Below are 23,688 nucleotides of genomic sequence, written 5' to 3' on the forward strand. Positions count from 1 at the left end.
TTGCTTGTACGTATATGGTACATTTTTCCTATGAAAACAGATACTGCTGCCTGAGGATGTGTTTGGTTTTACTTCTCCAAAGATTCCAAGCTAAACATGAAGCCAGGAACAACCGTGGTGCTACACAGCACTAACTAACCTTAGTTGAATTTGAGTTTCCTCTTTCCTTTGAGAGGACACAGCAGCACATTTCTTATAAATTAATTCAAGCCCCTCTCACAAAAACCATGAGCATGAACCGGAATGCCAAGGCAGGCATACATCCTAGGCATGGTTACAGGAACAACAGCAGATCCTTGAATCTCACTGGTCATTTTGAAACTTGGTTGAATCCTTTAAAAATTCCTATAGGATCTGCCCACTCCTTTGTCTAACCCAGATAAATAACTTAATCACAAAGTCAATTTCTTCAGAAGAGCTATTATGTTAAGGGTTTTCAAAATGAAAAACATTTTGTACAGTTCCTGGACTTTATTGCTCCAGTCTGTGTTCTTTCCGCAAAAATCTTACAGTAAATATCCATTTTCTCATTTTCAATTCTAGCCTTCCCTACATCTTCGTTTGTTGACCACTGACAATTTCCCTCTACCCATCATTCTTGTTACATGGACTTTCTCTGATGCATTGCTCAAGTAGAAAATATATTATCTTTCAGAATAAACATGAAAAAGAATAGGTTTTTATTCACCCGGGGCAAAAGAGTATTTACTTATTTTATAATGTGTCTATGTAAAATTGCCCTGCTGAACTAAGCAGTTTGTCAAAACGTAGTGCTTACTACACAGGACTTCTTCAGATAACTTCTTGTGATAAGACACATCTTAGTGAAGAGTCAATGTAAAGCAGCACATTTTTGTTCGTGTAGTACTGTGGTGTCCTGCTGCTTCCCTGCACACAGGGGAACTGACCTGCAGGCAGGTTACCTTTCCAGAGGATTCTAAACTACAAATTCATTTTTCCAGTTCTGCGATGATGCTATATCTGAGCACCATGTATATTGTTTCCACTCCACATTTCCAGTTGCTAGCATAGGCAGTCTGCAGCTAATACCCTCAGTTAAGTACATGCAAGCAAAAACTTCCCAGCATCAAGCTGGACCAGCCACCCACAGGACCTACTGCCTTTGGTCCTGTTTGCAGCTAGTTTTCCACTCCAATGAGACTTCACCAGCTCAGTTTGCAACAGGAGTTCTTGCATAGCAATTGGTCTGCTATTAATCTCCTATTCAGGTTACAGAAACCAGTAGTTACCACTAGGAAATTACTCCAGATTATCTGGTACCTTATATGATCATTAGGTTAGCCTGAGCTCTTCCAAGTGAAAGTCATTAATCTGATTCCTCTGCTGTGTGCCTCTGAAACAATACTCCACATTTACATCCGATGGAAAAAATTAAACTAATGAATGACAGGACACCTCATTGCTGTTTATATCAGTCCATGCCACACCTGGCTACCCAGGACTCCTAGGGCTCACTGATTTCTAAAGCAATTTTTGGCTAGAATCCAATACTGATTTCCTTGGTATATGGGGTCCCCAAACTACATTCCTGCACATAAAATGTCTTCCAGAAGACATTCCAGAAGAAGTAGTCCTTCAGTGACTATAAACTTGATGGCATTATGAAAATATCTACTGGAAGATTCAGATTGGGAAAAATAGAGGAATAACAAATTCCTCATGAAGAAAAGCACTGCCTTCCGAGAGCACGTAGCAGCAGCCAGTAGACTACAGGAAAGACTTACAACCTGGCCTGAAGAAAGACAACAAAAAAAAAAAAAAAAAAAAAAAAAAAAAAAAAAAAAAAAAGGAAAATCATTCTTGTTTCTGATTTTATCCTTGTGTTCAGCAGCCACAAAAATCAGTTGTGCCACCTGTCAAGACTGTAGTTCAAAGAGAACACAAATTTACTATACTCATTATCCATGTTTCCCGTCTCACGCAGCCTCCATTAAGTTAAACATGAAACTATACTACAGATACTAGCTCTTAGCCAGCAGTCAGATTGTAAAAAACAATTTATTACAGTATAGTCACCAGTGTTTCCAGTCACCCTCAGGGTCTGAAGAGATTATACTATAACTTCAATATCATTACCACAGTTACAAATAGAGAAAGCAAGCCACATTCAAGAAATATATACAGGTATTTCCAGTTTTCAGCAGCCTGCAGAGTATAGTGGGTGCCAGTGAGTTCCATCATTACAAAGAGCCAAGCCAGTACCTACAGTCGTATCTCTACCATAAACGTGCTCATCCATTTAAACTGCTGACCGCATATTCACTGTCATGACTTACCACACTGCAGGTATACAAATTTGAAAATCCCTTGATAAACGCAGCCTGGACTTCACATTCATTCTCAAGATTTTGTATGGACATTATTTAAAACTGAGTTTAAGATGACTTTTTAATCTGTTTTGGATCCTCAAAAAAAAAAAAAAAAAAGTGCAGATGCAGCCCTGGAGGCATTTTATCATTCAAGTCAGCATGAAAGAGTATACCACTTACCGCTGAACAGGTAACGGAAGGGAATCTAAGTGGTCCTCACCCTTAAAAGCCATATTTATCCTCTTATGTATGCTTTTCCATAGGCTGGAATCTAGAAAGAAAACAGTCATTTAGTAAACCCAGGGAAATTCAAGCCTCTTCAGTCCAGGGTAGCATGGCATTCTCCTGCTGATTTGTGGAGTTCTCATCAGAAACAATTCAAAAAGCTTCTTTACCTTAGGTTATTACACAACTCCATCAGATAACCAAGGCCAATAAGTACATTTCATGGCATAAGAAACATAGGGTTTTGCATATTCGTGAACTTCCTGGATTACTGCACAGGTCAGAGCCATCTGGGTTGAACGCATTATTGGGTAAACAGTTATTATTTAGTATCGTTTCTAAGTCATGTTGCATTAACTAGCACTACAGAGAAAAATTGGTTTAGTAAAACTAATTGTTCAGGTTATCATGTAAATAAAAGATTACAACAGAAAGCAAGTGCATGGTTGTATGATTTCAGGATCATATAACACTACATCTACAGAAAGACCCTTGAAGTCTAAGTTATCGAAATATTAGATTCCTCCATGATACACAATTTCATTTTTTATTAGTTCAAAACACTTTATACATTTTCCTCCATGTTTCCCCCTTATAACATGGCCAGGATAAGCATCCAAAACCCCTGTACTAGAAAGAAGTAAGAGGGTGCCCTCTTCATTTAGTTAGCCCCATCTTCCATTAGGGCATTACCCACTATAGATCAATGCATATTCTGAGCAGAAACCAGAGCTGAGTTAGTCTACAGAAATGGTGAAGCAATCCCCACTCATCCACATGGCTACAGGAAGAACTAATACAAAATGTTTGAAGGAGAAGTTTAAGCCATGACTCAAGAATGACAAGGAGATGAACAAATCTGGAGGAGGCAAAGAACAGTGGGGAAATGATGCTTTCCTGGATGTGGAAAAAAAAATAAAAATAAAAAAATCAATGAATCTTACTCAGAGAACATACACAGGAAATTAATGCTGTCACCAACAGTGGGAAAAGACTTTTGATGCAACCACTTGTGAAACTGCCATTTTGTTACTGGCTACTTTCTTCAAGCTGAGTCAGCCAGCATTTAAGAAATTTGCCACTCCAAATTGCTCTTAATTGACACAGAGTAGTCCTCAGCATCTTTCATAGCAAACCAATCTCGTTGCTAATGCATGTCCTTGCCTTTTTTTTTTTTTTTTTTTGCCCCCCAAGTCCCACAAACTTTGTCCTAAACACAAAAATATTACAGATTAACACACTCAACATGCTCTGCCCATTGCTGCACCACGTAACTTGGGCAATGTTATCCCCATCCTACCCCCTCAAGTTTTCCTGAAAGTAACAAAGTTAATTTTAATGAATATTGAAATATACTTCATTACATGCATGTGAGAAGAATCTGATTTGCTTTTTGGGGGGCAATTTAAATATCGCTAAACCTTGGTTTTAGAAGATCACCAGCATCCAATACTTGATAGACTCTAACTGAATTCTCACTTGTCCAAGTAAAAAAAAATATTAGCATGCATCCTTTTGCTCCCATGATACTCTGATTTGAGCAACAGGCTTGCTTGTTTGTTTATTGTTTTTTTGCTTTGTTTTGTTTTTGGTTGTTTTTTTTTTGTTTGTTTGTTTTAAATCATATAGTATATGCTGTATAGACAGCACTAACTGGAAGAAACAATCTTTTTTTTTTTTTTTTCTTTTAATAGCAGGTTGTTTATTTTCTGCCTTTTCAAAATACATTTGAGATTACCAAATATAAATAATCACAGAATCCAATTTACTGTAATTGGCTGATCTTGACTATCTTCATTTGGGGAAAAACCTTTAATCAAAAGATGAACGTCTGCATAAAATCTTCATCCCCAGCATAAGGTTTCCTGTCATGTGAAAGGCAAACTTTCTCTCAGCATACAGAAGTCCAGACTCTGCAGACCCTGTCTATCTCCTCCTGTGCAGCATAAGGCACAGGTTTTATCTTCTATGCTACCAATGCAAAAACGAACAGCTTCCCTTTGGCAAACTAAAGCTGCTTCACCATTAGTTCAGCCCACTAACAGAATTTCTATACATACAAATCAGAGCATTTGATGTATTCCATTACTTGTGATCAGTGACATAATGTACACAGACATAAATTAGGTTGCTGCATCTCATTGTGCTCTATAAATTAGAAACATGACAAAAATGCAGCTTTTTTTTAAAGGCTGTCTTCCCATAAAACACACATTTACATTATGGTTGAGAGCCTTTAAAAACATGATCAACTCCTACTTAGAGGTCACTTATCTTCCAGGAACAACAACAAAATACGTTGCCAATATTTTCACCAAACAGAATGTTTCTTTAAGCCCAAGTTGATGTGAGCATACGCAAATGCATGTTAAGAAAATGTATATGTGCATACATTATACACATACACAAAACACAAATGTATCAACTTTATAGATCACAGAATCACAGAATTTTCTAGGTTGGAAGAGACCTCAAGGTCATCGAGTCCAACCTCTGACCTAACTCTAACAGCCCTCCACTAAACCATATCCCTAAGCTCTACATCTAAACGTCTTTTGAAGACTTCCAAGGATGGTGACTCCACCACTTCCCTGGGCAGCCTGTTCCAATGCCTCACAACCCTTTCAGTGAAGAAGTTCTTCCTAACATCCAGCCTAAAACTCCCCTGGCTCAACTTAAACCCATTCCCCCTCGTCCTGTCACCAGGCACGTGGGAGAACAGGCCAACCCCCACCTCGCTACAGCCTCCCTTGAGGTACCTAAAAAGAGCGATAAGGTCGCCCCTGAGCCTCCTCTTCTCCAGGCTGAACAAGCCCAGCTCCCTCAGCCGCTCCTCGTAGGACTTGTTCTCCAGGCCCCTCACCAGCTTCGTCGCCCTTCTCTGCACCCGCTCAAGCACCTCGATGTCCTTCTTGTAGCGAGGGGCCCAAAACTGAACACAGTACTCGAGGTGTGGCCTCACCAGAGCTGAGTACAGGGGGACGATCACCTCCCTAGCCCTGCTGGCCACACTGTTCCTAATACAAGCCAGGATGCCGTTGGCCTTCTTGGCCACCTGAGCACACTGCTGGCTCATATTCAGCCGACTGTCCACCATCACTCCCAGGTCCTTCTCTGCCTGGCAGCTTTCCAACCATTCCTCTCCCAGCCTGTAGCTCTGCTTGGGGTTATTGCGCCCCAGGTGCAGGACCCGGCACTTGGCCTTGTTAAACTTCATGCAGTTGACCTCAGCCCATCGGTGCAGCCTATCCAGATCCTCCTGCAGAGCTTTCCTACCCTCGAGCAGATCGACACACGCACCTAACTTGGTGTCATCTGCGAACTTACTGAGGGTGCACTCGATGCCCTCGTCCAGATCATCGATGAAGATATTAAAGAGGACCGGCCCCAGCACCGAGCCCTGGGGGACGCCACTAGTGACTGGCCTCCAACTGGACTTGGCTCCATTCACCACGACTCTTTGGGCCCGGCTATCCAGCCAGTTTCTAACCCAACGAAGCGTACGCCAGTCCAAGCCAAGAGCAGCCAGTTTCTTGAGGAGAATGCTGTGGGAGACGGTGTCAAAAGCCTTGCTGAAGTCAAGGTAGACCACATCCACAGCCTTTCCCTCATCCACCCAGCGCGTCACTCTGTCATAGAAGGAGATCAGGTTCGTCAGGCATGACCTGCCTTTCATAAAGCCATGCTGACTGGGCCTGATCGCCTGCTTCCCCTTCAAGTGCTGCATGATGACTCTCAGGAGGATCTGCTCCATGAGCTTTCCTGGCACTGAGGTCAAACTGACAGGCCTGTAGTTTCCCGGGTCAGCCCTCCGGCCCTTCTTGTAGATGGGCGTCACGTTTGCTAGCCGCCAGTCGATTGGGACCTCCCCCGATAGCCAGGACTCTTTGATAAATGATGGACAGTGGCTTGGCCAGCTCCTCTGCCAGTTCCCTCAGTACCCTTGGGTGGATCCCATCCGGCCCCATCGACTTGTGCACATCTAAGTGCCGTAGTAGGTCACCAACCAGTTCTTCATGGATAATGAGGGCCACATCCTGCTCCCCATCCCCTTCCACCAGCTCAGGGTACTGGGTATCCAGAGAACATCCGGTATTGCCGCTAAAGACTGAGGCAAAGAAGGCATTGAGCACCTCCGCCTTTTCCTCATCTCTTGTAACTAAGTTTCCCCCCGCATCCAGTAAAGGATGGAGATTCTCCTTAGTCCTCCTTTTTGTGTTGATGTATTTATAGAAACGTTTTTTGTTATCTTTAACGGCAGTAGCCAGATTGAGCTCCAGATGAGCTTTGGCCTTCCTAATTTTGTCCCTGCACAGCCTCGCTACTTCTTTAAAGTCCTCCTTAGTGGCCTGCCCACTTTTCCAAAGCTTATAAACCCTCTTTTTCCTCCTAAGATCAAGCCACAATTCTCTGTTGAGCCAGGCCGGTCTCCCCACCAGCTCTCAGTATACACTGGATCAGGCCCAGATCTGGCCAGAGATGCTGCCTAGGCAAATATACCAAAAAATTAACACTCCTTGTAAACTCTAATTCTGGTTATTTTTGTACAGGCCTGAGTAAAACATTTGTGCTGAAATAATACAAGCTTTATTCTTGGACTTCTATAAATCCATTTTTTTAATAAATTATATATTATTTCACATAAATGTTTGCATACACACTTGCATCATCACTTTGAATAACTTATGATCATATTTAATTCTTCTGGTAGATAGCGTATGTGGAATTAGATGTATTCAAGACAGCAGTCTCTCTTTGTGTTCTTCATCTTTCTCTTTGTCCTGTCAACACTGAACTAGATTTTAAGTTGTTATTTCCTCATGTTTAGCTATATACATGTAAGATAAGCACACCATAAATCACATTTTATTCCCACCAAAAACAGCCAAATCTTCTTTCAGAGAATTACTTCACAATAAGAAAACAAAACATCACATGTGTAATAGTGTATAAGCACTGCTCACAGAAAAAGCAGTGACAGTGGAGGTAATGACCTAAAGGGCCAAAAAAATACCTGTAAGAAGTAACTTGCTCATACACAAATACCATGTACTGGTGCTAGAAACTGATACAGAACATGAAAAACAGCTTTGAGAGCTCACAAACTAGCCCACCTGTAAGTTAAAGAAAAAGTCTCATCCTAACTTACACCAGGCCTCATCAGCACAGTGCAGCTGGGAGCTGTCAAGTTGCTGGTTCCAGAAGAGCAGATTCCTCCTGCATTAAAAGAGCTCCCTGCTGGGAGCCTCTTCTTGCTCAAGTCTGTTGTAGCATTAGAGAGAATCTTCTGAAGCACAACACGACATTTAGCATCCTAAGAAAGATGTTATTTCTGCTAGAAAATGATATTGCATCTTGTTAAACCTTCCAGTTTAAGTTATTTCTCCATCATTCAACACAACAGCATGTTTATCAAGCTAAAAATTAGGAGAATTTTAGCAGTCTGTATTTCTGTTAAACATATCACTGTCCAAAACCATCACAGTAACATCACGTATTCAAGGTGAAATAAGTGTGACTCATTTACTCCTATTACTGATGGTCTTAAGGAAGTTCTCCATCACAAAGTGACACCCTGAATAATTAAGCCCTGAAAGTCACACAATTAAATTCGCATTTTGAACACATTCACTGCTTGCATGTCCAGCCTTGTAAAGGCTTAAATCAAAAGGCAAATCCATGAACTTTTTCCATCCTATTTCTAACCCCTAACATTATAATTTCAGCACTAAGAATACATGAAAATAAGGTCAATCAAGAGCATCATTTTTCTTTCTGAAAGACAGAAAATCACATATCTAGCATGTGATTATTAGTAATCAGAATCAGAAGAGCATGTTACCTGTAAGTAGCATGGTTAGCCTGAGAACAAAAAGTCATTAGCTTCAGTCATTTTAGACTAGATATCCTTTGATTAATATTAACAGTTCCTGTTCATAGTAAAGTACAATATCTGTTCTGCCAAACAGTGCCTGTCCTCATTTTACAATGCTGGGAGTCTGGGAATCATTAGTTATTATTCTTCTGGTAGATAGAGTAACTGTTAATGGAATGCCACAAATCAAATTAAGAGCAAAATTCTGACAGCATTTATGTGAGAGGTCAGAAAGTAAACACATACACCATGTCCTTCAGCAACATGTCTGGTCCATCTGAAGTTATTTGTACTAACCATTTGAGGACTCAGGATCCTATGGTTATTTTGGATTATAACAGATTTATACAGGCCTGAATTAATTGCAATAGTAAAAGTCAACTGAGTATTAAGCTAGGTGTCACAAATCCAAGAAGCCATAAAACCAAAAGCAAGAAGTAATGAAGAGTCCTTCAAACGATGCATTCAAACGGGTTGTATTAGCGTGGGACCATATACACAGATATATGTACCATACTCCTGGAATGCAAAATTCAAGCTAGAAGTGTGTGTGTGTTGGGGGGGGGGGGGGGGGGGGGGGGGGGAGGGAACAGGCACTACCTGCAGCACTCATTTGTGATAGCAGCTCTTATAGAACTGATAATCAAACAGGAAGCACTGCTGAGTAGCCCATGCTTTATACTTCAAGTATAAACTGAAGCACAAATCCATTTTCACTCACAAAGGGTTTTATTTTTAATGCATATTTCTTCCCTTCTTTTCCTCTCTATCTTCAGAAGAGACAGGATTTCATTTTAAACAGTTCTGTGTTTCTCTTTGACAACACTCATTATGTATATATATGTGGATATTAATTCAAACTGAAGTCTGTGCAGCTTCTTTTCTGCTTTGGATTTTTCCTCATCTTAGCCTTACAGTACACAGCTAGAAATTCAGAACAAGAAAAACAAAGAGAGGTAGATAAAAATCTACCTCTGTTCAAGAAGAGCATCCTGAAAATTACAGATAGGAAACATTACTTGGAGATCTTAACTTAGCGTGAGAAGTATAACATGGCCAACTGCCAATGGGAAAGGAAATATATCTCAAGCTAGTCTCCTAAGACTGGGTCTCATTCATCTTCACACAGAGTTTGATTTCTTCATTCACCTTTGGGTTTTAGAGCCTTCAAAATGAAATGTTCTTGCACATCTAATTTCTTCTTCTGTGATCACCACAAGGCAAAAATCTGTTTTCCAAGCAAGGAATGTGGGCTTGTTCATTCCACTTCTGTATTTTAGCAAGTGAAATGATATGGAAATTCAAAAAATCACTGACAAGGATATTTGCAATACAGCCAGAAGAGCTGATTGCACTGGGAGGGGAAGCAGAGACTCGCGTTGCCCAGGTAATCCAGCTTTCTCCATGACAAAGTATACATATAACTACAGAGATCAGAAATAGGAGATCTGAAGCACTCTAGTCAGTCCTTACGCAAAGGCATGATTTTTCTTACAATGCATCTTTCATTAGTTTTCCCATTTAGATATAAAATCTCTAGAAAGACAGAGTTTACATCACCATGGATTAACTGCATTCTAAAATACTTGAAAGAAGGAGATAGAGAAAGCTATAGCTGATTCTAGATTCCACTCCCACCCTCCCCCCCAAAAAAAAACCAAAAACATATATAATATATATATATTGGGCAAAAAGACACTGGACTAATCACTTAGATGGCTTTTTTAATTTTTTTTTTCTTTTCTTTTTCTTCAACCTTATCTGTGAAAGTCTTTAAAGTCTCCCTTTCTGGAAGGGGCACACCAATTTAAATGGATAGCAGTATTATGGAAGCAAACTGATTAGTGGTCACATTCCTAGCAATTAGCATTTTAGAGGCAGTTGGCTCAAAAAGAATTTGCTTTTGAGGTTCAGGAACTGAATAATAGCTGGCAAATTTGAAGCTATATTTTATCTTTTATGTGATGCAGAATAATCACCATATAAAAATGTTTATTGGTTCTCAGAGCAGTATTAATGCAGCCTGCTACCACAAAATGCTGAGAGGTACAACTCCTCTGCATTTACAGTTCCCTTGTTTGCTGACAGAAAGCAAAACAAGTTCCCCATCCTGCCTTCATCAAGGAAAAAAAACAACTAGTCTAACATCACACAATCCTTAATTCAACTCCTCACAATAAAGACATCCCTGTTCCTGACAACGGCCTCTTGGTTTTGAAGGTTCTTCTGAAATAAACGGGTAGAGACTGGTTTTAACCACATGGTTTGTTGACCGCCTCTCTTCACTGTGGATTGCCCTCAGCCATGGCACCCACACCAACGGCCCCTGCGAGGTGTGAGGGCTTTCTTTGAGGAGTTGTCCAGCTGCCATCGGAACAGACAAGAACCCTTTAGTTTTCCCTTTTCTATTCACATCCCCCCCCCCCAAAAAAAAAAAAAAAAAAGACATTAGCAGGGAAACACCAGCTGTAAATTTAGTACCTCACAGGTACGTGCCAAGGGCTTCTGTGCTGCCGCCAGAGCCCCAGGCGCTGCCCCCTGCTCTGAAGCGGTTCCAGCCGATCCTGAGGCAACACCTGAGCCCACCAAAGCCAGCCCCAGCCACCAGGACAGCAGCCTTGGGGTGAGGTGTAGAGGGGCCTGCAGCCACCCTGATGGGGGACTGTGAGGAAATGGGTGCCAGCACTGCCTCTTCCTCCTTGAACACCCACCTCATGATGAAAATAAGAGCAGCCAAGGCAGGGTGTCCCATCCTGGAGGTGTTTGAGGCCAGTCTGGATGGGGCCTTGGCCAACCTGACCTAGTGGATGGCATCCCTGCCTATGGCAGGGGGTCTGGAGTTAGATCATCTTTAAGGTCTCTTCCAGCCCAAGCCATTCTATGATTCCTCAACACCTGTGTTAGAGGTCAGATGTTTGTGCCAGTTGGTGATAAATTCAAGTTAAATTCCCCTGTTTTGGTCTGACACCCTTGGCAATAGACATGTGCAAACACCTTACAGCATAAGGGTCTAAAATATTTCATCTGTTCTCCTCCATGGGAAGTGGGACCTTGTCTCCTCCCTAGTCTCCTCATGGAGAGGTCAGAAATATAAGTGCTGTTACTTCAAGTAGCCATTGTGTAGGGCACAAATTAAAATAGAAAGGACAATTTTTGCACCTTACTCTTAAAAGCTTCTTCTCCTCCCCACCAACCCCAAATTTTTAATTTTATTTTTTAATTTTATTTTTTTAATTACAGCCCAGCCAACAGCTAAAGGAGAACAGTATGTCACCAGTGCAACAAATCCCAAAACAGATCCCAAAATGGGGGGTCTGTACCTAAAGACCATGCTGAGCAAGTGGCAAGCATCTGGACAGGCACCATTTTGTAGAACAGCTGAAGGCAAGGGGAGCAGAGAACTAAGACGCAGGCCAAGGCAAGTTTGTAACGCTGCCATGTCCAAGAAGAGATGTGAGCTGCACAAGCACTAACTTCTAAAAAGCATCATGGGGGATTGCTTTGTTCATCTCCATGATTTTTCAATAGATCTTCAAAAGCAAGGAAGTCGTTAGAGGCATTTATTCACCCCTCCCTCCTTATGCCTGTCAAGTTGCTTTAAAATTGTAAGGACTATGCTACTCACAAGAAATGCCTGCAGAGCACAGCAGCTTTACTGTTTCACTTCTTCAACATGGGCTCCTACATACAGAAAAGTTACAGCTACAGGTCGCTATTTCCCCTACAAACACACACACAAAAATAAAAAAATAAAAAATAATAATTAAAAAAAATAATAAGAAATAATTAAAAAAAAAACGATACTTAAAATAAAAAGGGACAAAAAGAAAGCCATCTCCATTTCCAGGCAGAAAATAGAGAAACAAATTAAATGACATATCCAAAGTTAAGTGACTTAGCCAAAGTTAAACATGAGACAAGTACAAACTGAAACCAAGTTTCACCCAGTCCAATACTCTAAGTTAGCACCTAGAGAAGATGATAACCTTGTATTGAACAGCTTCATTAAAGGGAAAAGAATAAGGACCTATGCAAGTTACTCACTACAAGGAAGGACAATATCTTTGCACATCTCTGTACACAATCCATTTTCTGTAATGAAAGGATTTCTTCTTACTTAACATCCATTTCAGCTAGTCAGATAGGCAGCCTGAAAGCCATCTTTTCTTATATTGATATTCCTCCAAAGAACAAAAAAAAAAATCTGACATTTTAACTGAGATGAGCAAAACAATATTATTAATTCAAGTCACAGCCTACCCTACCAGAGTCTTTATTGGAAGTATTGCAAGGCATTACATGGTAAACAGTGGTGGTATTTTCACAATATTTGCCAGCAGCCATTAAGTTTTTTTCATTTTACAGAGTTAATATCCAATTGCTCTTCTTTGTTATAACTCTGAAAACCTTAAAACCATCTTCAGACCAATAAATGCACATTTACCTAAAAGTTAAGCACACAAGGTTAAGAACACCTCTCTCTAGTCATTGAACAGCTTCTATTTGAATTACCAATAAACTTGTTATTTCTTTATTTCTGTCAATAAAGTCATCGTCTGTCCCTGTCCCTCCCCCTCCCTCACTGGGGAAAAGAAATAAAAGTACATTGGAGAACCTATAGAGAAGGTAATACAGCAGAAACAATAGATGCCAGATCTATTGCCTGCTAACAAGGTATTTCAACACAACACAGGAATAGGGAACTCAATTTAGTAACAAGCATGTGAGCCAACACACACCAAGGAACATGTGAAACAGATGTGGTTGAGCTATGTATTTGAGTAGCCAAGGTCTCTTAGCAGTGATTCTACACTATGTTACTTCCACCCTAATTGCTGTGTCTGCCATAAATCATGTCTTTCCTAGGAGGAGACAAGAAATCTAGTAGAATAACACAATTTTCTTTCTACAAGCTGAAAAAGAATCAGAGTAAGTCCATATCCATATAAAAAAAAAAAAAAAAAAAAAAAAAAAAAAAAAGTGTTTTAGTACAGAGCAAGATTTGAGTATTCTGTTTCTTGTTGCATTTTTCCTTTAATGACTCCAATTAACTCCTCCAGACAGCCTGTCAACAGAGCTCTGTTACATAGTCTTTCTAATTCTGTATAAAAGTGATAAAATGGCAATGGGATTTTTCTTGTTCCTTCCTCTTTTATCAAAGTAGAAAATTCTGCATTTATATTTTTGAATAATTGCCAAAGAGTATCCAGTCATAAGACATTTTCTCCCTCTGTCCTTCACACAAAGTGATATGAAGAGACCAGAAAGCTGTAATAATAATGCAGATAGGGAATCCCCAGCAGCTCTAGAGGCAGAACAAACTGCTCTGTAGGATCATTCCCATATTCAGCGTCTCCAGAGCATGAGTAGTGTGACCAGAGCACATCAGGAAAGCCCTAGCAAATCTAAAGGCTCAGGGGGACTTTGCAGCCTGTACACATTAGATTAGGTATACTCTAGAGATCAAGTGGTGTCTTGGGAACAGCTTGGAGAGGAAACTGCAAAGCTTACTTAAAGTCAATGTACTGCACTCAGTCAGTGTCAAAAGCACTCCTGTGCCTCTGGCTGCTGAGCTCCAGGAAACCAAAGAAAGCTCAGATGGTATTGTCTGAGGTAATGGCACTTTTCTGTTGTTTTTTGTTTGTTTGTTCTACTTCACCCCACCCCAACCCTTTTCTTGTCCCTTCCAGTCTACTGGCTGAAGTTTTACTATGGAGGGGCCAAAGAGCAGAGCACAGGCAACAAGCCAATAGAAGGACACAAGGAGAGAAACATTGCTCATTATCAAGTAAAGTTTGGATCTTGAATGATGTACATATGAAGAACTCTGATGCACCTAAAAGCTTGCAATGTTACTAATCCTGATAGAACAAAACTGGGTGTGCCCTCATCCAAAAATGCATCTTTAATAAATAAAATAAAAATTGAGCCCCTAAGGATTAAGTGAAAATGTGGAAGAATGAACTTCAGGGTTTGCTGCAGACTCTTAGTAAATAAAAACATTTGTGTAGAGAAAAGAAGATTTTGTGGTAGGCCTCAGGTTTTTGTCTCTGATTAAAGCCCAGCTATGCTGAACAGTCAACACAACATCCTCCATCAGCTTATGGTAATATTGTGTAAAATACATCATTACTCTGTAACGGCTGTAATATGTGCTATAAGTATTATAGCTCAGTAGGGATTGGTGTATTTTTATTTAAAAAGTGACTATGTAGAAGCAAAGCTCCAAACTGGGATGGTGTACAAATTATATCTTTTGTCATTTGTAGCTCCCAAACACAAAGCTAGTCACTGGAGTCATACAACTTACCATGCATCAGCTGAACTACAGTAATGGACAGCATTGCTCAGCTGATATATTCAGTAACCTATCAGTAATCTAGGTATATAGCTGATATATTCAGATATATATAGCTGATACATTCAGTAACCTATCACACAAAGAAATTGGCATCCAAGTTTTGAGTACAGAATGAAATGCTCCACAGTCTGTTCGAAGAATTTGTATTATTTGTTCTTGTGATTTTTCTAAAAACTGATACTGAAAGAAAACAAGTTAATGTTTAAATAGTACAAGTCTCACTAGAGAAGGCAACTAATATTTTGATAAATTTCTAATTATTATCATGAGTTTTAACAGTTTGTGATGGCACAGGTAGAGCAACATAGACCAGAATTAGCTAAAGTCCCAGAGCCAAGCTTTTGCTATTAGCAGCCAAATTCAATGAATTCCTAGTCATTAAGCTTAAAAGTGTTCAAATCCCAGACTTCATGTTTCCCCCTCAAATAAAAGCATCTCTGTGAGCTTGAATTTTTATCTACAATTTTAGCTTGAGTTTTATAGTTATTTATTGCTATGCCACACTGATAATTAAACACAGATACACATTAGAATCACATCTTCAAAACGACCTGTTCACCCCCTTCCAATGCAAACCTGTTCTCTAGTAATCCTCCATGCACATAAGACTTGTAAAGACCAGAAAATCTTTGCATGAAAATTCTTCCTGAGTTCCCATTCCCAGAAATGGGGTGTTGACAATTTCCAGTGCAGATGCAACTGAGGCTGATCCATTGCCCTAAAATCTTCAATCTTAAGTCTCATTTTATTTGTTACCTGTGATACATGGGACATGCAGACCATCTCCTATTTGCAAGAACAGATAAGAGTTGCCAAGCAAACTCCAAAATCTCAACAGAGAGCTCATTTCACTAATACCAACATTACTCTATCTACCACCTCTACAGAGAGCACTTAGCACTTCTACAGGGAGTTTGTTTTACATCTCCATTTTTCATGATCAGCCTCAGACAACTCTACTCACTTCCAAACACCTGTCATCTCCCAATATCAGCAATAGAAAAGCCAATAATTGGTCTCAGCAAAAAAAATAGACCCCTCATGGGGACAGAGTATATATTCCACCTGCAACCATGGCTGCCCCCTGCCCCTAGGGGTGTCTAAGCTGAGAGATGCTATCAGCAATCCAACATTTACATCACCTGTAAATGTACTTTACATTTACAACACTTACATTATACCAGTATAATGTAAAATAGCTTGCTGGATATTGCCAGTAGGCATCTCCTCATGTGCTAACACCTTGGCATCCAAGAGGAGGAAGGATCTGTCATCTGAGTACTCAGACAGACAGCCCAGTCCCCACCAGCAGTAGATATAGCACATATCAGTTTACATTAAAGTACACATTGCTTGGACAATACTCAAAACAGAAGCTGCAGGGGCACTGCCCATCACCTGCCTTACTCAGCACCCAGGTGAAAGATGTTTCCTGAAACTGTGTACTCTTTACATTCATTACCACGACTTGTATGTCCGGTAGTAATTAGGAACTTGTATAGGTTGGCCAGCTTTGATAGCTTATGTCAGTACAGACCTCCATGAAAAACCCTTCCCAAAATCTGAATCAGTGCTCATAGACAAGTCCCTAGCACTAAAATGTTTATTTATTTAAGGATGGGGAGCTGTGACCAACAACATGTACATGCAGTGAGAGAAATGACATTCTTGAACTGGAGGAAAAATTTAAATTACTGCAGTGGTAAATGTAAATCAGTTCTGAGACCCAGCCACCTAATTGTCCATTAGGATATCAAAAAACAGATTCTTCTTTTAATTTAATAGTCTTCTAAAAGGGAACCTAAGAAAACGCTAAGCATTACTCATGGTGGAACTACAGGATGGAGCTTTCGACTCATGACTCATCCAATATAAGTGAAAGCAGTTCATAAGCACATTCTGAAAAGTTTCAAAGCACAAGATAAATTTACCTTTAAATAAACCATTTCAGTAAAAAGGAAAAAAAAATCAGTTACAGGAAACATACAACAGTGGTTACAGCTAGTGAATGAAAATAAGAAAGTCATCCTGCTTTCTACAACAAGGTTTGTTACCAACTTCCAGGCTGCAGAGCAAGTTATTTAACTTTTCCACATCCTGAAGTGACGGCATATCCAATGCTTCTATTCTTGTCAGTGCCCAAATGACTGATTAAACGTACAATGTTTTTGGAGTGGGTTTTTCTGTATTATTTTTTTTTTTTAAAGCCCTTGAACCTCAAAGTTGATTTTGAACTTTCTGACCAAGTCTAGTTCTGAGAATTGAAGAGTTTTTACTTGTGAAACTGGAACACACGCCTAGTACACATGCTCACACACACAAAAATAAATAAATAAAAGAATGGGGGATGATTGACCACTGACAAGAGATAACTGAAGGCGAGTTCAGTAGTTAAAAACATGGGGAAAAGGACGGGAATTTTAACTTCCTAGAATCTCTAAAAGATTGGAAGAATAAAGCAGAGCAAATTCAAAACTCAGATAGGAAATATTTTTTCATTAAATTTTGCCACTAATGAAGTCACTACAACTCAGAAGGCAGTATCACAGAATGGCTGAGGTTGGAAAGCACCTCAGTAAACCTCACAGAAGAGTGCATTTATGGGTAATAGAAGTTATCAATTTTTTTATTTATTTTCTTTTTTATAATCAACTCTTGCACTTCAGGACAGTTGCTACCTGTATTGCTTACTCTTCTTCACACGTCAATGAAAGTTTGGCTTCTGATTCTAGCTGAACACCAACCTTCTCCAGGATAACGTGGGGCTGAACAGAAGAACTAGAGGCAAGCCTGGGGCCAGGAGGACTCACTGGGAAGGACATAGACACATTAAAGCACCCAACAGGCCTAACTCTGATTTCAGCAGTGAAATAAATCCAAACTGTATGCTACATTTAGGAGTTAAAATTGACTGGGTCCTTTCTAAAATTACAAGTACAAAACACAAACTCCTGCAAATAATTATCAGGTCATATACCCATAAAAGTCAAGAGAAGATATTTTATTACCTGCTCATCTTACTTATTTACGGAATAGAGCCAATATTAGTCAGCACAAGTAGCTCTTTGCAAGCAAGAAGGCTTCAATTGGTAAGGAAGGAAGGTAATTAAAATGAGGGAAATCCAAAACACAGTTATACCTACCAATCATGTCATCTAAATTGTACTATTTTATTCATTAAAAATAAAGCTTTGAAACAAAGATGCCATATTTTATGCAAGTTCTTGATTACCTTTCTGCCGAGGGAGCATGTAATTTACAAGAAAGAGGACTTAAAGCTTTAAGTGCCTCTGACTTAATTCAGCATGCTGTATTGATGGTCCCATTTAGATGATTCCATTTTAGGCCCCTCTAACGCATTAAAGGCATGACTTACTCACATCCATTTGGCTAATGATCCCCTACTGCTCTAAAGTAAATGACAGCTATTTACAGTAAATTATTCAATTAGATAGAGGGAAGTGCAGTATTCATTTTATATTGTTTGACATGGCAAAACAGAAGTGTGCAAGAAGGCAGGTGGGGCATTTTAATCTTTCAGAATCAATTGTTTAATCCACAGCAAGAAAATATGCTCCACAATACTCATCACCATCAGAATTTTATTGTAAACATTCTAAGAGATACTGAAGCGTTGCAGCTCCAGATAGTATAATTCTACCCAGTTCAGAAGTCAGTCATCATACAATGCAAGGAATGCTACTTGCCAGCATCATATAGAACTGCTTTGCTGTAAACATAATTTCAATTTACAGATGAGGGAATTTTTCTTTCTTTAAATATATGCTAAAAAGTATCTAGGAAACAAAATTCCCCTTTAAAAAGAATAAAAATTTAGAAGTGAGCAATCCCAAATCCCATTTATTTATAATGGGATTTATACTACTAATTGCCTACCTCAAGCTCAGAGAGAGGACAGTCTCCCATGACATTTGGGCAGAGGGATATTTTTATTTCATGTAATCCAAGGAAAGGATAATTCAGCTGCCCTTACAAATTAAGGAAGGCAATTCAGAAAAATAATCAAATAAAGGACAAGCTAGCTAAAGGAGAATTTCTCTTTATTATGGGTATAATATTACAAATTCCAAGGCACAGGTAAAGGTGCTATGCATCTTGAGCCCGTCAGTGACCATGCTTTGCACAGTTTCCAGGTCTCCTAGCATTTAACAGATGGAAAGAAGGAACAGTATCATGTCTGAGCCCTCTTAGCTTGCCCTGATTTTGGAGACACTTCTGCAAACCTGGAGCACTGCAGAACAAGTACCAGGCACCTCCTATAGAAGAACACTTTCCTCTGGTTGTCTTGCCAATGCATTTAATTTTCTACAGGCAGAGGGCCAAGCCCAGCAGGCACAGCTTCTGCTAAGTTTAATGGAAGTTGCTCTTGCCTACGCCAGCAAGTGAATTTTGCCTCAGGGACTACAAGCATCACAAAACAAAATACAACTCTAGCCAGCTTCTGTATGCAGAGGGTATACTTGAAAGGCTACAGAATGGACTAATTAGCTTTCCTCTGTTTCACCTCCTCTAAAGCTGCTGGCACAATGAAACCTTTCCTACTCTTCACATGTATTCATGCACTTCCATAAGCAGGGATTCCAGGCCAGCTGTTTGTAGCAATGGGCTTAGTGAGAAGACCAGCTTACTGCCACTAGACTCCCTGTGGGCTTAACCGACATTTGGTGCCCACATATGCAAAAGCGTTGGCCAATTTGTACAGACCTCCAACACACAGCTCCTAAATTCCTAAAGAAGGTCTGCATTTCACAAGAACCTATCAAATATCTATCAAATATTGGTCCAGATCTTCAGTAGCTCTCAATGACAGATGCCATGACAATTCTTACCAGACAGGCTACTCCATTATCACTTGCAGAAACTCAAAAGTCCCATCTATTTGAAATCCTTTTTAGAGGATATTATAGTACTACTTGCATTAATAACAATGCTAGACCTTAGCAAGGAGTACTGCAGTGTTTCAGTCTCTGTAGTGGCTCTCTGCTTTACCTCGACCTCTTCACACAATGTCTTCCTTGTTCTCCCTCCTGCTCTCAGACTAAACATACTGATATCTGCTAACATTCCCCTGATGCACAAGCAAGTGGCTCAGACTTGCATTCTTTAACTATGCGATGATCCTCTGAGAAGTTCCACAGTTACTTTCGGCTGAAAAATTACCTGCCTGAAAGGCACTGAGTTAAACCAGATTGCAAGCTAAGGTCTTTATCTAGTAAGAAGTTCAGGATAGTGAAAACACTTAGCATTGCCCCTGAAATCACCCAGCAAGCCAAAATAAATAATAATAATAATAATTTCAGATGGGAAAAAAAAAGAATAGTGTGAATTTGAATCCACATTTTTAATAGTTTAATTCACTACAGTGGACTTCTCTTCACTAAATAATTAACATTTGTATTTCTGTAGTTCTGAAATCCCCCAGATAGCCAAACAGGAAAGTCCAGAGCAACTGAGACATTCAAGGTACCTTGCCAATAAAGCTGCTACCTGTCATAGCTTCTCTGAGCAGTATTTAAAATGAAATATGGTGCGTACAAAATAGTACACATATTTCTGAACAGTTGTTCAGCACAAGCTGCTTAGAGTAACCAAAGCTAGAAGACATTGAAGTGGAGGAGGCTGGAGGAGCCAATGCTGCACCTCTTTCTCTCTGGCTCTTCACAGAGGTTCCTCCCTGGGACCAAGCTGTGATGGGCTGTGCTAGGTGCCTGTGTAGGTGTTGGTGGCACAGCTCAGCAGGCCACTCACACCAGCAGCACCAGTGTGGCCAGGCTGGCTAGAGAACACAGCTAGTATGGCTGCCAAGAAAATAAGAGCATCAGTTGGAAGGAAGAACTTGGCCTAGGATGAGTCACTTGACATCACCTCCTTTTAGATGGCACAGGGAGGAACGTTTAGGCACAGGGACTTACAGCTTCCATGCCCTCATCCTCACTTAAAACCAGTCTCTGCTGTCCCTGTCATTCAGAAATTTCTCCAGAACAAGTACATTAACTGCTTCAGACAGACTTGATTCACAGCCAGTATTTCCAGAACACTCAGACATGCCTTGCTGAGAGGCAGGACACAGTGCAGTTATATCAAAACACAGCACAGCTTCCCTCCTCCACCTTATGAGGGTGCACTGCACTCGCATTCATATTGCAATTAACAGACATCAGGGTCCAGGAGAACTCATCATCTAGAATATGACAGAATGATTAGTGCCCCCAACCCTGCTCCCATAACATCAGATTTGGTTTGTTTTGAGGGTGTTTTCTGAAAACCTTTGACATCTTTTGCTAGCTATGGTAATACTTAGATTAAAAAAAAAAAAAAAAGGAACAGATAACATTTCCATATGATGTATTGAGTATGCTATCTTGTAATGGCCCTTCTCCCTAATTTCATAATGCATACATGTTTAAATAAATTATACACAGAACATTTTTTACAGCACCAACCACAAAGTAGAACCACTCCCTGAGGCTTTCCAGGTCTCCCACAATTGCAGCAGCCTTTTAATACATCTGTAGAAGTGGAAAGCTAGCATTTATTTATTTTTTTTTTTTCCCCTCAACAACCAGAAATCACTTTCTCCTCACAAGTCTTATGAATGCTCTCTGCAGTCTTATACTTTGGAACTAGAAATGGGAGGAGAAAAGCAAGAGCAGTCTCAAAGGATATGAAAAAGACATGAAAGAAGCATTTACTCTAGAGAGGCATGTGCATTGAAAGGGACCGTGATTTGGTCTGAAGAACAAGCAAAAGCTTCTAGCTTTGCATGTCAGTCTGTCACAGACAGTAAATCCCTGGAGCTTTAGCAATGTTGAGAACACATTTCAGGCACAGTGCTGTTACATGTTATTCATATATCCTGCAATCAGACAATCCATGTTGGCTACATTTTTCTCTTGAAAATCAACATGATAATTTGGCTTTTTGTCCTCCTAACTTTGCTTCATTTAATGATTTTTCCAGAAGTGCTTAAAGTCAAGAGTATTTTGAGAAGTAAGTTACAAAATCTTGCATACAAAGACTCAAATGCCTATAAATAAATGAATACCCTGTTTTCTGGAATTCTAATCATTTCTGCTTTCTATTTCATCCCCATTAGAGGGCAATCTCCAGAGCATTTTTATGACTGTTGCATATTCATTCCTTTTTTTTTTTTTCTTTAAAGGAAGTCTATTGATTAACTGATTTTGTAACTCGCATCCAAGTGCAGGTCCCAACAGAAAAAATAAAGTGCATATGAATACTGGGACCTTTATATTTTATAAGGTAGAAAGACATCAGCACTACTAAGGCAAATCTATTTCTAGTTCAAAATCAACCTAGAGATATTTACCCCAAAAGCTATCTAGCAGCAGGACGATGCCATACAATGCTATGCATGTGAGAGCTCCAAACTGGCACCAACAAATCTATCTTCCAAATATCAGTCATCATGGCTTTGCAGATGCTGTTCTGAAGCTGAGATGCAAGACTGATTAATGTGGTGCTTTAGACAAACTAGGGGGGCTCTGCTGCTTGAAAGATGCAGAAATCTCTACATCTCACTTGCTATAAATCAGTATTCAACAGTTCTGTGTAGTATGGCCATGCTGTAACATTTTGGAGAAATCCAGTTCCAAGTATGTGCTGACCTCACGATCACTAATGAACATTTTGTCAGGGTGAGACTCAATGCTGAATTTTTATTAAATTGGCCATGTAACCCAGGGCTAGCAGGAAGCTTTGCTGGTTAGCATGGGCACTTGCAGAAGGCAGGGGGATGGAGTGTTGGATGGAGTGATGGGTGTACCAACACTCCTCGATCTCCTGGCTTCTCGCCCCCTCTCTGCTGCCTGCAATTGCTCCCGTGACCTCTCCTATCTGTCAAACCCCGTCACCAGGCATACACCCAACCTTCCAGTAATGACTCCTTGAAAATAGGAAATCAAATCAGACTTTCTTCCATATCCAGGTTTCTGTGAGCACCTTAAGTAGAAAGTAAGAAGGAGACAAAAAGAAAAAAAAAAAACAGCCACACAACACACCTAAAGTAATCTTAGTTCAGCTGTGATTTGGCAAAAATCCTAGGCAGCAACATGATTTTCCTTTTAGCTAGCAAACAGATCCCATTTCCCTTTTTTCCAGGGCCCACATCAGTATATTCAACTATAGTTTTGGTATCAGCATTTATAGCTTTCATATGGTTGCTATTTCTAAGGAAACCACTTCCTCAGTACAGAGACAGTATATTTTCTTTTTTTGTTGTTTTTAATGTTACTCTGGATTTGGCAGAGTATCTATAAGAGTGGCAGAGAGGGGAGAGGAGAGACCACAACGGATAGAAATAGGACCAAAAGAAATTAAAGGTAAGTATGTTTCTTAAGAGGCAGGAAATCGAATATTAAAAAGGCACTGGGAAATTATTTTTTCAAGTTTGCCTTCTGTCTTTCTTTTTTCAGTATGAGCATTTAAGCTATTCAGATTTTTTTTTTTTTTGGGTGGGGGACACTTCATGTAAACAGTGAAAATTTATCCACATAAGGACTAAAGCAGCCAGATCACCATCTTCACTACACTACTATCATTTGCCTGAGTGCTGCTAGGTCTACTTCCCAGGGAGCACAGTGCCATGGGGATGGCAGCAGCTTTGCTCACCTGTACTGGCTTGGATAAGACAAAGCCATCACTGTGTCAGTAGAAAACACCAAGCATTTACATAAGTGCAGTCTCTAGCACAATTACATCATGGTGGCTAGCTAACAGCAGCAAAGGCAACCCAGTCTGCAGCACAGACTGGGCATTTTTCTGCCTCCAGTTTCTTTCTGTTCTAAATAGCTGAGCAAAAATAAAGCCTGCTCCAACAGGCATGGGACAGGCTTGTGTTTTCTTTTGCAATCTCA

At 40.0% G+C, this 23,688-nt stretch overlaps 1 protein-coding gene across 1 annotated transcript in view; it reads right to left on the reverse strand.

Moving 5' to 3' along the window:
* The window catches only part of INSC (INSC spindle orientation adaptor protein), a gene marked incomplete at both ends in the record, with an annotated part of 120,480 nt that overhangs the window by 91,749 nt on the left and 5,043 nt on the right, over positions 1-23,688 (reverse strand). Inside the window, one exon of the mRNA XM_082762505.1 lies at positions 2,511-2,601. Within this exon, the coding sequence (XP_082618631.1) occupies positions 2,511-2,601 (91 nt within the window). The remainder of the gene's footprint in view (positions 1-2,510; positions 2,602-23,688) is intronic.

The sequence above is a fragment of the Aythya marila genome (assembly GCF_965140915.1).
Source record: "Aythya marila genome assembly, chromosome: 5".
NCBI classification, from domain to species: domain Eukaryota; kingdom Metazoa; phylum Chordata; class Aves; order Anseriformes; family Anatidae; genus Aythya; species Aythya marila.